Genomic DNA, 15,926 nt, shown 5'->3' with positions numbered 1-15,926 from the left:
CAAAACAGCCCTAATGGAGGACATGAATTCAATTTCTGACAAAGGTAATTTATCTTTTGCTGCTGTATTTAAAGCCAGTGTCAGAGGTCTCAGGAATGTCCCATTCCATTTGTCAGTTGAGAGTTTTAGGAGCTACATAACCATGTTTTTGGACACTATATCATCTCTCCTATAAGCCTTCCTTCTCTGACAGAAATCAAGCCATCTTAGGAGGGCTTAGGTCATGAGAACATGGTACTTTTTTTCAAAAAGGTGTTCAGCTCAGTTGACCCTGCTTACACAAAAGACAATCCATTCTGTTTTGTGTGGAAGGTGAGTGGCTTTCACACCCATACATATACACGTCCAGGAAGCACACAGCCAAAGAACCCAGTTAGGTTGCCAGACCCATGGGTTTGATGGAGCTAACTGCCCAAAAGGAGAATTTTGAACTGGGGGAGACGCAGGAGATGGAGGTAAGAATAGAAAAGAAAAGAGATCAGTAAATGAGAACAAGGATGAAAAAAGGAAGGAAGATTGCAGATAATCAGCCTAAAAAAAACAAATATGAAAATGTCAGAGTAGAGGATGGGAGGCAGGGTTAAACATCAGGTAAATGGGTCAGAGACCTGGGAACTGGCCTTGTAGCTTAAGCTGTTTACATCAGGGGAAATTGGGATGGAGGAGGGTGTCGGGGGGGTTGAAGTTTCTGTGTCACTGTTGCCTCCCCGCGTAGGGACTGTTTCCCGTTTGTCAAGGGTCGCTCACCCGTAGTTCGCACGCATCCGACTCGCCTGCCATGACTTCGATGGTAATCCGGTTCAGTTTTAGATTGTCTGGCGCGTGTCAGTCTAAAAGTGAGATTCCTTGAATGCTTGGGGGTCCCGCGTCGATGAGGGCTCCTCCACCCCTACACCCTCGCCCGTTCCGCCGGGAAGTGGCTGCCTATCTGGGCAGGCCACTTGTCAGGACATCAATCCAAACGTTCGTAAAGAAATACAAAGTTCAACACAAAAGGTTCCAGCCAGGGATTCACTAGAGCTGGCGGGGGGCGCTGCTTTGACCCTCTGCTGCCCTCCCCGATATTTCCTGTATGCTGTGGGGTTAACACCTCTTCTTTAGCTCTGGCTGAGCTCTTCAGCCCTCTCCAGGGCTTCCTTATGCCACTCAGTCCTCCCAATTATAGACGCGGCGGTTTCCCCGCCTGTGATTGCCCCTGTATTACAGTTCATACGGTACCCGGCTCCTGCCGGGTCCCGTCGCTCCCGGCGGCGTTAGACCGTCTGTGGCCTCGCTGCCAGTTGACCGGGCTTCCTTGCCCCGTTGGGGCTTACCCTTACCCCAGAAGGTACTGCCGCGTCTCCAAGCGGCTCGCATCCGCTCAAGGGTGTTCCCTCCGGTACCGGCTCCTCCACAGCCTTCTTCCGGTCCCGCCTCCTTGTGGGTCGGTGGTGTTTCTTTTATGCTGGACCGGGTCAGCTCTGCTCCTCCTTCCTTCGTGCACCTGGAAGAGGTGAGTTCCCGCCCGTCGTTGCGGGCCGGTGTGGGGGTGATTAGCATGGTTGCATTGGGGCGGGAGCCTCCGGCCCCGTCGGCTCCTTCTCTCCCTCACAGAGGGGAAGAGGGAGTGCAAGGTGTTCAGGACAGTAGTGTCTCCTACCCACTTTGTTGTACATAAATGTATAACATGCAGGGCAATGAAGTCTTTAAGATTTTTCATTCACATCTATTCAATCTCTGAAAAGGTTTCTCAGGACAGAACTGGTCCTCCTGTCCACCTTACCTGTAGCTCTCTGAGGGAGGTGTTTGAAGGGCTGGGCACTGGGAAAGGAGCGGTTGCTTATTGACCAGGGTATCAGCAGCCAGGGATAGAAAAAAAAAATATATATATATATGTATACACCCTGTAGCAGCCAGCCCATTCCTTGTTTCACCCTAAGCAGGACTGATCCTCTGAGACTCCAGTTGCCTTTTCATTTTTGTTGGCTCCTCTGCTTTATACCTTAGAAATCACCTTGTATCCTGTTGTCTTGAGTGATGTTATAGCCATAATGGTCCAGACCTTATGGGAGAGGCAAGGATTTTGTAGAGCGATCTCTTATGCAGTTGGGATAAAGTCAGACACAGCTTCTGAAGAATATCTTGCATTCAAGAGCTTGTGTAACTTTATCCCAATGACTTTGTCTAATAAAAGACATCACCCTAAGATAGTCTCACCTCTTGTAGTCTTACTGTCCAAGGTAAATGTGAAAGCATAAATTAATTTGTGGGAGGCAGCATCGTTTTACCAGCAGCGTCTTCGGTGGAGATGGGAGACCTCTGTGTCCCCAAATCAGCCACTCTCATTTGTACACGAGTATTGCCAAAGGCTGTGGGTCTTCAGGCTGCATGTGCTTTATTTCACTGTGATCTCTTTGCAGAAGAGCGGCAGAGAAAGCTCCGGGAATACTTAGCTGCCAAAGGAAAGCTGAAATGTCCCTGTGCCAAGTGAGTCTGAATCTTGCGTCAGCTTCCGAATTCTCAGCATTGCTGCTTTCTCTGTGCTGGATTCAAGTGAGGCATGCTGATGTGAAGGCCAGCCAAAGGCAGGAGAGACATAATCCACTCTCTTCTCAGGGCACAATGTAGGCTGGAGTTTGGCGGGTTGTGCATAATATCATGGAGACAGGCAGATTTATGGAGCTACTGTATCTGGAGAGACTCTGGTCCCCTGATCCCCGCCAGCTGGACTCCACGGGACTATAAGCAGCTGAGCAGGAACAGACCCCTCGGGGGTCCCAGTGAATCCAGCCCTCTTCTCTGGGCAGGATCAGCTCTGTCTGAAGCCACCCAGAGAAGGGTCTGTCTCAGCTTCTCTTAAAACAACATGAATAAGGCAACCTACATGGTCAGGGTTATGGTGCCATTGCCAAGCCAGGAGAGACTAAATAAGGCCAAGGGGGTGGATAGAGCAAATAGGATAATTTTATTCACCAGGTCCCAGGAGTTAACAACCAACTGCATAAAAAAAACCCCAAACCCTTCCTCTCCTTGCTTTTGAACCCAATAATGCAGTAGTTCCTGTTGAGATCCTTTAGGGGGGAGGGAGGGGTGTTACTGCCAGAGGGAGGTTATAGTCAGGATGGCCCAGAAATGAGGCAAGGCTTCCTTAGGGCGACTTCTTTTATTGGCCTGACTATGTAGCTGGGTACAGGTATGGGGAGGCCTGAGAGAGGAGCTTTCCAAAGCAAAACATCCTCTGACTTTCTCAACACCATACATTTCCATTTGTCTTCCACAGGCCCTATTTAAAAGATTCAACCAGCCAGCGGATTCTCCAGGAACCCCCACTCAGGAAACCGGGGGCAGTAAGTGAGAGAAAGCTCTTTTCCCCTATTCTGCTAGAAACTCCCAGGAAAATGAACTCTTGCCCCATGGGTTTACACCAGCCCTTTGCTGCATTTGGCTGTGATCAGCTAGGAAGGCCCAGCTCTGTGGCTTTTGGGGCTGAGAGGGTGGAGCAGGTATGAAAACTGCTGACTCAGCCTGACAGGCACTGCTGAGTCAGCAAAGGGTCCAAAAAGTTTACAACTCATCCCAGTGCCTTGGCCAACCACCCTCAGGCACAAACACTGGAGAACACTAGCTATGGGAAAATATAGCATCCCCATAACAAGTCCCCATACAGCATCCCCAATATCTAACTCTCCTGGAGGGGTTGGATCATGCCTTTAGCCAAGGGACAGCACTAAGTCATCACCAGACTCTAAGTCAACACTGCCTATTCAAGGCAAAGCGCATGGGGCAGATTGATTTGCTGCAGCTGGGAGCAAACTCCTGCTGGCTGAAGGGGCAGGGGGAAGTGGGAGGGGGAAATGGCAGTGAAAGGTCTGAACCAGCACTTGCAAAGGAAGAGAAACATGGGCAGCACTGAGTGGGAGAGGAGAGGGCCAACCTTATGAGGGGTGTGGTGTTGTGGGGCCCATTACAACAGCCAGCCTGTTACTCCAAAATCCTGGATCAGCTGGGAGAAAGAATGCTGGAGAGACTGGATTTTCCACTTCACTCACGTTTGATCAGCAGACACAGGGTAGATTGAATTTAAATCGCTGGTCAGGAAGCCTTGCTTTAATAATTGTTTCCTACAAAAATGTATTCTTGTTGTTTTGATATCCTTCATTCATTTAACTTCTTGAAACCTTGCACTTTTAAAGAGGGGTAAGGGCTCAACTTGGTGTATACAAACTTGCAGGAAGACAGTAGGGCTGATGGGTGGGTAATCAGGTCTGTTCTCTCTCATCTCCATATACTGCTGTTAACAAAGGTGTTATCTCTGGAGACAAATCCACAGTTTGAGAATGGAAACTAAGCATCACAGAGATGCTTAATGGGAGTCCCACTGGGTTGAGTGGTTTTCTTTAATCTTTACTAATCCCTAGAGAAGCCTCTGGGAACCCCATAAGATTGGGTTCCTAGTGTAGTCCATGGCCTGTTGTGACTTATTTATAAAACTTTTCTAAAAAGGTTACATGAATATATTGTCTCATATAGGGATTATAACTTCTAATTTATATACTATTCCATGATGATATATTTGAGCTTTAACATACCTTAAATTAACACTATCTTTATATAGGTTACTTTTTAGTTGTTAAGATGCTTTTTAAAAAAATATTTTTTAAATTAAAAAATCCATTTTTTTTTTTAAATAATTGATTTTTATCCATCCTGAGCAGACAGCATACGCTCTTAGACTGAGAAATGCCCGCGTTACCTTGCAAGGCAATCTTGTTCCCTTCTGTTGATCAGACACACAACTGGGACTTTGTGTCCAGTACTCCAATGACCCTTTGTTTCCAAACTTTATGCCTTTTGTGACTTGCACATTTGTTATTTAGGACATAGTCCAGTGGCTTGAAGATGCAGCAAAGGAACTTGAAGTTGCATCTCAGGAAAAACTCCTTCCCTGATAAAGCTTGGAGGCAGTGGAATAGATGCCCAGGGGAGTTGTGGACTCTCCATCACTGGAGGAGTTCAAGGAGAGGTTGGATAGGCACTGGGCAGGCATGCTGTAGGCATAACGATACCTGTGCTCTGCTACGGGGATTTCCCAGGCTTCTGAGCTGTGCTGGTTGCCCCCCTCCCCTGCTTTCTGCTACACCATGCCAGGGGGGTTTTAACCCTCCCTCAAAGGCACTGGGTGTTGGCTACAGCCCAGGCTAGGAATGGTGACTGGGCTGTACCAATGTTTCTCCTGGGACCAAAGCCAGTCTTGGCTAGAAGGTCTTACCCCTCTGCTCAGGCTCAGAGCAATGCTGCATTTGGGGTCAGAAAGAAACTTCCCCCCCCCACAAAAAAATTAAAAAAATAAAAATAAAAGATGGGTAGGGTAGAGGGGATTGCCTTCCTCTGTAGTGGGGGCACAGCCTCTGCTTGGGATGTCTTGATTGTATATTAATAATCCTTTACAGCAGCAAGACATTAGCTGCTGTGGTCTCCTTGCTTTCCCTGTGGCAGGGTTGGGATGAGGTCTGGTGTTGTGTCAGGGTTGATAGTAGTTTTACGAAGAGTTGAGATGATGGATTTGTATGGGATGGTTTGGACAGGGCTGATCACAGGCAGGGGGTTAGACTAAACGTGACCTCTGGACGTCCCTGCCAGCCCCCTTTTTCTATGATTCTGTCTCTCGCAATACAAGAACGAGGAGGGGTCATGAACCTGATGGCCTGCTCGCTTCATGTCAAGTGAACACAAGACAGTTCTTTTTCATGTGGCAGGTCAATAAAGTGTGGAGCTCATTGCCACCGGATGTGGTAGAAGCTGAAAGTTCAGCCAGGTTCACCAAGGGATTGGACATGTTCTCAGAGGAAAGGGGCATTAACAGGTATTGGAGTGAGGGGCATGGCTTCTGAATCAGAATGTCCTAGACCTTAAATGCTGGAGGCTGCAAGTAAAAGAGGAGCAATGGAAAAACCCAGCTCAGACCCAGCTCACTCTCTCTTCCAGCATCCACTCCCTGCCATTGTGAGGCAGGAGGCTGTGCAAGATGGACCTCTGGTGGCAGCTCTTATGTTCTTGTGCTCTCTTATTTAATTCTTCTCTAAAAGGCACAGACACCTTACCCTGCTTTCTCTACATAGCAGCCAAAATGCAAGGGAGATGCAGCTGGAATCTCATGATTGCTAGCGAAATCCAAATTCACCTGTCTATTCCAAGAGCCTTGTGGTCTCTGGTAGGAGCCCTGTGTTTCCCTAGGTTCCCCGTGCTTTATGCAGGTCCTGTAGTGCAAATTTGCTCTTATGCAATGATGAATTTTTGGTATAAAAAGGGTCATATGCAAAGTAAATTCACTCTTATGCGATTGGTGTGGTGGAAGCCCACAGTCATCTGCTTTGTGAGGTGCACTGTGGGAGTGACATGCACCAAAATATAGTCTCCTGCGTGGATCTGTGCTCCTTGCTTGTTGTCTGCGACGCATGTTTCTGTAGTTGCCATCCTCATGACAGTAACATTCACCACCACCCTGTGCTCATGTGTACTGTCTGTTGTGGGTGAGTACCAACATTGTCATGTAAAAGTGGTAGAAATAGGTCTGGGGGTCAGTACAATTGAGGTCTTGGAACGTATCCCTATTTGTTATATTGTAAAGTGGGTTCCCTTTATGTGAATTTGAGTTACGTGCCGTTTTCCAGGAACGTATGTGCAGCATAAACTGAGGGAAACCTGTATATCCTACAGACCTCTCCCCATGGCAGAAAAGGCAATAGGAGGGGCAGATGAACCTGTGAATGGCTCTTTTGTTCTTCAGAAGTGATGTCTGCCTGGTTGAAGCCCTTTTTCATGTATATAAAGAGTAGACCAGAAATGCACTTGGGTGGTTTGTTCATTCATGAGTCTGTTCTATCACCAGGTCACTGGATCCCAGGTTGTCCTCCCGAAACAGCCCATCTGGGTCCAGAGAGATACTGGGCCCCCTTCCAGAGCTGCAAAGCCAGCAGGTTGTGCTCTTCAACACAGTTCTATGGGCATCCCCATCTCCCAGGGCCCGAAATCCAGGCTCATGAAATGCCTGGGAAAGGATCAGGACCCCTTCGCAAAGCCACCCAACCCAGACCACTGCAATCGGCCCATCAGGACAATGGCATTTTCTACCCATCGCCCCTTGTATCCAACACAGGAGACTGCCAAAGCTGTGAAGCTACATCAGAGGGCTGGAGAGTCAGATGGAGGCAGGAGCCATCCTTCCACCCAGATGGGTAAAGAAAACCTCAACCTCCCTGCTTCAGAGTTTGGCAACAGGGGGGCATTTGGGCTGGAGAGCAGAGCTCAGGCAAGGACCGGATGTAAAGACATGGCTCCCACCATCACAAGGGGTCGTGGGAGGCTGAAAGCCAGTGGGAACAGCCGGCCCACTGGACAGGCATGTGATGAAGCTGGGAAACCCCGTCCTGGCTTGACTGTGGTGCAGCTTCAGATCTCAGCTGTTCCTAGGACTCAGCTGTCCAAGGGACCAGGGGTATTAAAAGGGAGGCATGATCCCAGCCTCTCAAAGCCCCAGCCAATGGTAGGGAGACCACTGGAGAGGCAACATGCAGAGCCCTTGAGAGCCTTGGGGAAACGCAGGCCTCTGGCTACAGCTGGGAAGGATCTGAAGCTGATGAGGTCTCCCAGAAAGCCCCAAGCCTTGGAGAAGCTCCCCTTGACGCAACCCAAAGCAGCTTCTCAACTGGGGAGGCCTCATGGCCCCATCACATGCCCCACAGTAATGCGGAGAGGGAAGCAGATTGGTTTGGATGCCAAGCAAGTTCCTCAGCCCAGACCTGGTGCCCCAAGGAACTGTACCACACCCCACACCTCCGGGGCTCAAATCGGGGCCAGCCTGTCTAGGAGGAGGAGCAGCACTAGTAGGAGTCAAGCCCGTCGGGTTCCCAAGACCCCCACCCCAGCCAATCGCAAGTAAGTACCATACTTCCCCCATGTCCAATACACCCTTCCCCCTGAGATCTTTCCTGATTGTAACTAAGCAGCTGCATCCTCCTTGTTGCTTGGCTCCCTGTGCACAGAGAGCTGCTTTTGCCCAACAGAAGCATCAGCAGTGGGAACTGCCATTACCATATTTTCTCATTTATAATGCACCCCACCCCCCCAATTTCCAACATCTGTGTTTTGTTTTTTCGGGGGGGGGGCATTGTACACTAGAAAAATACAGCTATTGGCTATGATCTTCTCCAAGCAGCTCACACAGCCACTAGCAGGGACAGCCACCCCTTCCCTGACCTCAGTAGCTCATGGAGATGCCCCTGGGGCTGCTCCTCTGGGGCTGCATTTCACCTGCCACCACCTTCCCACAAGGGAATTTTGCCTCCAGGAACCAAAGGGATTAATAGGTCCCATATCACTGGGGCAGAAAGAGGGTCTAGTCCAGTGTCTAAAGCCAGTTAGTCTTTGCTAAGCCAGCTATACCTCCTTGGGCAAGTCTGGTGTATATGCCTCCCCCACCACCACTCCCTTCCAGCTCAGAGAAAAGGTATTTTGCACTGGATTTGGTGCCAAACCCCCTCAGGTCCAGCTAGCCAGGGCCATCAGATTTTCTTTGAGACAAGCAGGCAATGGTGGCAGTTACCATATTTCCACATGTACCACGTAGCCAATGTTGTGGGTAAGAGTGAAAGGTGGAGATCTCCACAAGCTAGCTTAAGGCGCTGGGATGCCATTATGGAAGGGAGGCAGACGGGAGCTATTGGTTGTCCTGTTAGGGGGGATCTGAGGGGCACAGGGTCCTGGCTAGAGGGTCTTGCCCCTCCACTCAGGGTCAGCCTGATGCTGCATTGAGGATTGGGAAAGGAGTTTTTCCCCTGCTCAGATGGGCATGGACTGTGCAGGGGGTGATTCACATCCCTCTGCAGCAGGGGCATGGCCTTGCCTGGCATATCCCGGGGCATTTAAGCTCCCTGGCAGCAGCAGGGCATAGCCAGCCAGCATTCCCAAGGGCAGGGGTTCTGGGGGCATCTGGGCCTTGTGAGGCTGCCATGCGGTTTTAGGAACAGCTCAGATATAACTTGGTGTGGGGGGGTGTTGGACAGAGGTTGGACTGGATATGACCCCCTGGGGGCCTTGCCAGCCTGGATTTTCTGAGTCTCCTTTGTAACAAGGAGTCACTAGATAGGCACATCCGGCCACCTGTGGCTTGGTGCCTTTCTGCAACCCCCTCTGGGTCAAACTACCAAGGGATATGATATTTTAAACAAAGCATCTGTGGCTAGCGGTGTGTCCTCCATGGATCAGAGCCATTGGGGTGTCCTGGCTGGAATTAATGAGACAATACATGGGAGAGAAAGTGACATGATGGCTGAGTTTCTCCCTAATCACAGACGACCAAGCTCTGATCTCTTCCTTGACTTGCTTCGATCTGCCTACTGCAGTGATCTAATGCCAGAACAACCCTATCCTCTGATCTGAGCCACATCTAATGTAACTGAAAACAATTGATGAAGCAGTTGGGTGGAGCAGGCACTCCAGAGGGCAGGGCTGGGATCCACAAAGACCTGGATCCACTGGAAAAAAATAACCCATGAACTGAAATTCAGCAAGGACAAATGCAAAGCCCTGCCCTTGGGATGGAATCATTGCATGCACCAATTCAGACTGGGGAGTGGTGGCTGGGCTGCAGAGAGAGATGAGGTTACATGGACCATAAGCAGAATATGAGGCAGTCATGTTGCATCGTGAGCTGTATTGGCAGTACTCACTTGCAAATCCAGGGCAGTGATTCTCCACCTCTATTCAGCCCTGGTGATTTGTATTCAATTCTGGGCCCTGTGCTTCAAGAAGGACATAGGCAGATTGGAAAGAATCCAGCACAGGGCAGCACAAATGATCAAGATCCTGGGAGAAAAGACTGATGAGAACAGGCTGGAAGGATGGGGTGATTGAGTCTGGAGAAGGGAAGACAGGTGGGATTTGATCCCAGCCTTCAAATACCCAGAGACTGATAACAGAGAGGATGGAGGCAGGGTTTTCTCTATGCCTGTCAGGAACAAGACCTACTGCAGTCTCTGAGGTCTAAGCAACAGCCTCAAGCTGCAGCAGGGGAAACTGAGGCTGGAGATGTGGTAGAACTTCCTACGAGGGGAGTCAAGCACTGGAACAGGCACCCAGAGCAGTTACGGACTCTCTGTTCTTGGGAATGTTTGAGAGCAGGTTGGATCAACACAGTGGGGCTAGTTTTGTCAGAGCTGAGCTTGCCTTGGGAGCTGGATTAGATGTGATCTCCTGAGGTCCCTTCTGGTCCAACTCTGATGAACCATAGATCCAAGGATCTCTTTGGTCTGTATCCCACAGGCAGGCTCTGAGTGTGAGGAACAGGCTCAGAGGCACAGCTGTACGAGCACTCATGGTGCTTGGGCAAGATGCCAGAGGACTAGAAAAGGGCCAGTGTAGTCCACATTTTCAAAAAAAGGAGGAGGGAGTACCCAGGAAACTACAGGCCTGTTAATCTTACCTTGGTCCTGGGGAAGCTCTTTGAGAATTATCCAGGAGCACATCTGCAAGGGACCAGCAGGGGAGATTGTGCTTAGGGGCAACCAACATGGGTTTATTCGAGGCAGGTCCTGTCAGACCAACCTGGTGGCCTTTTAGGACCAGGTCACAAAATCCTTGAATGCAGGTGTTGCAGTGGATGAAGTCTTTCTGGACTTTAGGAAGGCCTTTGATACGATCTCTCACCCCAGTCTCATTACAAACTTAGGCGACTGTGGCATCGGTGCCTACAGTCAGGTGGGTTGCAAATTGACTGGAGGGTGGTGGTGGATGGGTCATTTTCAACCTGGAGGGATGTGGGCAGTGGGGTCCCCCGGGGCTCAGTCCTTGAGCCCACACTGTTCAACATCTTTATCAGTGACTTGGACGAGGGGGTGAAAAGCACCTTGTTCAAATTCACAGATGACACTAAGATGTGGGGAGAAGTGGGAGTGCTAGAGGAGAGGAACAGGCTGCAACTAGATCTAGACAGGTTACAGGGGTGGATGGATGGGTTTCAACACTGACAAGTGCAGGGTGCTGTACCTGGGGAGGAAGAACCAGCACCATATCTACAGGCTGGGGAACTCCCTTCTCATCAGTACAGAAGCAGAAAAGGATCTTGGAGTTGTCATTGATTCCAAAATGAACATGGTCTGGCAGTGTGGGGACACGGTCACGAAGGCCGACCGCACCTTGTCGTGCATCCACAGATGTATCTCGAGCAGGTCCAAGGAGGTGATTTCCAACCCCCATGCAATGTTGGTCAGGCCGCAGTTGCAGTACTGCATCCAGTTCTGAGTACTGCACTTCAGAAGGGATCTGGACAACATGGAGAGGGTCCAGAGGAGGCCACTTGCATGATCAGGGGGCAGCAGGGCAGGCCCTATGAGGAGAGGCTAAGAGACCTGAACCTGTTCAGCCTCCACAAGAGAAGGCGTAGGGGGGATCTGGTGGCCATCTACAAACTGACCAGGGGGGACCAGCAGGCAGTGGGAGACTCCCTGCTCCCCCAAGCACTGCCGGGAGTAATGAGGAATAACGGCCATAAGTTGACGGAGAGTAGATTCAGTTGACGGAGGCTAGATATCAGGAGGCGCTACTTCACAGTCAGGACGGCTAGGATCTGGAACCAACTTCCAAGAGAAGTAGTGCTTGCTCCTACCCTGGGGGTCTTCAAAAGGAGGCTAGATAAGCATCTAGCTGGGGTAATTTGATCCCAGGATTCATTCCTGCCCATGGCAGCAGGTCAGACTTGATGATCTGCTTAGGTCCCTTCCAACCCTACCAACTATGAAACTATGGATTTGGATTCCTGGAAATTGCCCTCATTAGCACAGCTGCTCAAGCTCCCTTTGATGTTGGGCCTAGTCATACACAGTTGTACTCGGCAGGTTACAGACAGATTGAGCTTCACAGCTGGGACCAGACTGGAAAAACCCAGAGCTGCTCCCATCACAGAGATGTCTCTGGATCAGGATTTTTTTCCCCCAGCTTCTCTGGGGGCTGGAGACAGGCTCTGAAGATGCAAGTGACGGGACTAGGGGCATCAGCCACAGAGTTTGGCGAATCATAGAGCAGCTGACCTGGAAGGGGCCTCCAGAGGTCATTGAGTCCAGCACCTAGGCAGAACTTTCTACCTCTGAGGGTTTCTTGGTGTCAGGCTGGGTTGGGGGAATGAGTTGATCTCCATCCTTGGAAGCTTTTACAGGCAGGGGGGTTGGACACAATGATGGAATGGTTTAGACAAGGTTGGCCACATCGCACCAGCTTCAGGGCCCCAATCCCGACAGCTCTTGGAGCTGTGGCAATAGGGTCTAATGTCCTGTCGTTGTTCCCCCCCCAGGAAACAGCTGGAGGAGTGGCTGGCATCCAAAGGCCGGGCATATAAGCGGCCACCCATGACATTGTCTACAAAGAAGCTGACTAAGAAGCTCCACCAGTCCTTCTGGGATGGCATCAAGGAGGAGGAGGAAGAGGAGACCCAGGAGCAGATGGACTTTGCGGGCAAGATCCACAGCGCCGTTAGCCAGTGCCTGAGACACATTGAGGAGGTAGGTGGAGGCTGCAGAGATCCAGCTGGCCAGTGCCACAGGAGTCTCTGAGGCAGGCAGGCAGCGGTAGTAGTTATTGTATTTCCACATGTTCCAAGCATGCCCTGAACAGGCCACTCGCCTCGTGTTGGGGGAAGGTGGGGCAAAGAAGACAAGATTTATCCAGCCACCTCCTGCCCCGATCCCAGCATAGGAATTGGTTGGAGCCAGGTACCTCTCCCTCCAGTCCTCCATCTCACCTCCACCTCTCTGCCTCCCAGGGTCTCCCAGCCAGCAAATTCTTCACCCAGCTAGCCCAGGTTCCAGAAGCAGAGAGATCAGCCCAGTTCTGGATCTGTAAAGCCAAGATGCTGGCCCGGGAAGGCAGCTTCGATGTGATGGGGTTGTACGAGGCGGCTGTGCGGGCCGGGGCTGAGGTGAGTCTTGGTGGAGCTCCTTGTGTATGCTGGGAAGGCCAAGTACCTCCTGGCTTTGGGACTGGGTGAACTTAGAGCCCCAGCTTGCCCGGGGCTGTGCAGCTAGCTGTGACTTCAGGACCCATGCTTTCCTATAGATCCAAGGGCTGCGTTATAGCTCAGAAAAGACTGGAAAAGCTAGAGCTACACTCCATCAGGGAGGCCCCCCAGGCCTTGTCACTAGGACGCCCCAGGCTCTCTTGCCTTTCCCCCACTGGCGACTCAGCATTTGGGGTTCAGCCCCCTGCATTTCCTTCCATCGAGCCTGCTCTGATCATCCATTTCTCAACTCCTTCCCTCACAGCCCATCCAGGAGCTGCGGGAGGTGGTCGTCAATCTCCTGAAGCAGAGGGACAAGACATCTCAAGGTGAGGCTGGTGGGAGTGCTGTAGCACACTGGCTGAAATGGGATGAAAATACCCCAGTGAGAGCGGGTACCATATTTTCCCCACATGCCAGCTCCGTCCAGATTAGATATGCTTTGTTTTACTGAAAGGCAGGAAGGGATTTTTTTTTTTTTTCAGGCTCCTGCTGAATCCTGGCATAGAGTAAGTACTGCTGGAAAGGTAGACTGTCTAGAAAGTGTGGTATCCGATGTTGCTATTCCACAAGCTTTAACAAGGTATTACGGACTTCTAGCGGCAGCTTGCTTACCCTCAGTCCTGTCGACCAACAGCTGTGAAAGGACTAAACAAGGGTAAAGCAGCAGCCATGAGAACATAGCGTCTCCCTGCTTCTATTCCAGTGACAAAAAATCAGCTTCCTGGCTTAAGGTGCAGCCCAATTTTGGAGGGCTGCTTTTTTTGGTGGGAGGAAGGGGGACAGTGTGGGTAGGTACAGTATTTCCCAAGGCCTAGGCAGGGGCAAGGAGCCCCAGGGACCCAAGGTGACTGCCTCAACCTATCCATCCATGTGGGTTTTAAAATGCATTGGTTTGGTGCCACCTTGTGGCCGCAGCATGGAAGGCACGGGGAGCCAGAAGGCAGTGGCCACAGCCACAGAGATCCTGGCTTCCTCTTATCTCCAGGCCCAGTGGGGCCTGTGGCTACTCCTCTCTTGCCAGTTACCTCTGATGTAACCAGGGATCCTGGTTTTCTCTCACTTAAAATCCCCAATTTTCAGATCAAGTAACCCAAAATCCACGCTTTTCCATGAGTTCAAATGAAACGCCACTAAAATATATATAACTTTTAGTGGCGTTTCATTTTACTCATGGAAAAATGTTGACTTCAGGTTCCTTTTTTAAATTAAAAAGTTGGGGATTTTTTATTTATTTATTTATTTATTTATTTATTTTTTTAATCAGAGAAAACCAGGATCCTTGCTTATAACATGCTCCTAGGGAGTCCTTTAGGGTCACCTCAGCTGGGCCAGGCTGGCAGGGTCTTCTCAGGAGGGCACAGGGAATCCAGCCCCCTATTCAAGGCAGAATCAAGCCTCTGAAGCATCCCCAGATCTGTCTCAGCCACCCTTAAAACCACACAGATGGATATCACAAGCCCTCTTGGCCGGTCAGACCAAGCTGGGAACATTTCCAGTGTCCCATCTCCCAAGAGGGATCCAATTCCTCCCTGATTCCCCAGCAATTGGGGACCGCTGATGTTCTCTTTTCCTCCTTCCAGGCATCCCTGGAACCCATGGCCCTGAGGTTCAGGTGCCCACAACCCCTTGCCCTGGTCAGAGCCAACCAGCAGTGACTACCCTCTGTGTCACTTCAAGACACTTGCCGGTCTCTACCATCAAGCTGAAGGTCATGCCAACACCCAAGTAAGGCCCTGTCTTATCCCCTACTCACCATGATCAGATCCCACCCATTACCACTGGTTACACAGGACACTAGCCAGGAGCACCTACCATAATCTCTCACCTACGACCACCCCTGAATATAAAACACTTCATTTTTGAAAGGCAGAAGGAAGGAAAACAGATCGTTTGTAGTAAGTAGCTCCTTGCCTCTGCAGATTTTGGCCCATAATGGGATGGAGGCTGCTCTTACCATACTTAAGATGTACAGTGCGCACTGTAGATTACAACAGCTGGATTTGGTACCCTTTGTTTTTTTTTAAGGGGAAGTGTGTGTGGTATGTGAGAAGATATGGTATCTGCTGCCCTGTCTTTACCATCAAGGGGCATACACTTTCCAGGGGGAGATAGGCAAACTGGGGCCCCATCTAAATCAGTAAAGCTGGTGGGGTGGGGTGACAGCACCAAAGCAATGAGCCAATCAGAGATTGGGAGACCCTTATGGATCTGGAGGGATCATTGCCATCAGGGATCTGTGGTTGGGGGAATATCAAAGGTCCATGGACAAGGAAATATCAGAGATCTGTGGGTCAGAGAACCTTAGAGATCCATAGCTGGGGAAGTCTCAGAGATCCCTGGTCTCTCCCCTCAGAGCCTCAGCACCCAATGTGCAGCTCCTGACACCAGTACGGCGGTCCCTACGCATCGAGCACACCGTGGCCCGCTACCCCAACATGCTCCGGGACCATGACCCCCTGGTCTCCTCCCTGGCTGAGATTGCAGGGGGCCATATTGTCATCTGCAAGAACCAGGCCCTGCCCGAGGATGTTGAACTGGAGATCCTGGGCCTGGGACAATGAAGGCTTCCTCCGCCTGAGCCCATGGCTACTGCTTGCCTCACAGCCCCTGATAGGGGTAGATGACAATCGACATGCAATTAACCTATGAGAACTTGGCACACAGGGAGCAGTTTTGCCTGGCAGGCAGAACTTGGGACCCTTAAGTCCTGTCTTTGGTCCTGCATACAAAGCCCCTGGTCTGGGCCTCAGTATTCCCATCTATGAAATGGGTGCAAAGAGGCCTGCTTTGCACTGCGTAGACAGGAAAAGCACTTTGTTTCCTTTGAAAGGCAGCCACATCTTTCACTGGATGCTTTCCCCACCCCAGTGCTTCTTGAAAAGGGGCTTGGGGGGCTGGA

General features: G+C 50.6%; 1 protein-coding gene across 1 annotated transcript in view; it reads left to right on the top strand.

Annotated features, from left to right (window-relative positions):
• The window catches only part of CKAP2L (cytoskeleton associated protein 2 like), a 19,130-nt gene extending 3,204 nt beyond the window's left edge, over window positions 1-15,926 (top strand). The window contains exons 2-9 of the mRNA XM_019539763.1: window positions 2,400-2,466; window positions 3,260-3,326; window positions 6,869-7,914; window positions 12,323-12,530; window positions 12,791-12,946; window positions 13,290-13,353; window positions 14,608-14,752; window positions 15,381-15,926. Coding sequence (XP_019395308.1) covers window positions 2,400-2,466; window positions 3,260-3,326; window positions 6,869-7,914; window positions 12,323-12,530; window positions 12,791-12,946; window positions 13,290-13,353; window positions 14,608-14,752; window positions 15,381-15,588 — 1,961 coding nt within the window. The 3' untranslated portion in view covers window positions 15,589-15,926. The remainder of the gene's footprint in view (window positions 1-2,399; window positions 2,467-3,259; window positions 3,327-6,868; window positions 7,915-12,322; window positions 12,531-12,790; window positions 12,947-13,289; window positions 13,354-14,607; window positions 14,753-15,380) is intronic.

This window comes from Crocodylus porosus, unplaced genomic scaffold (assembly GCF_001723895.1).
Source record: "Crocodylus porosus isolate Cpor-Errol unplaced genomic scaffold, CroPor_comp1, whole genome shotgun sequence".
NCBI lineage: Eukaryota > Metazoa > Chordata > Crocodylia > Crocodylidae > Crocodylus > Crocodylus porosus.
The sequence above is the reverse complement of the archived record's forward strand: the minus strand, read 5'-3'. Positions and strand labels throughout refer to the sequence as shown.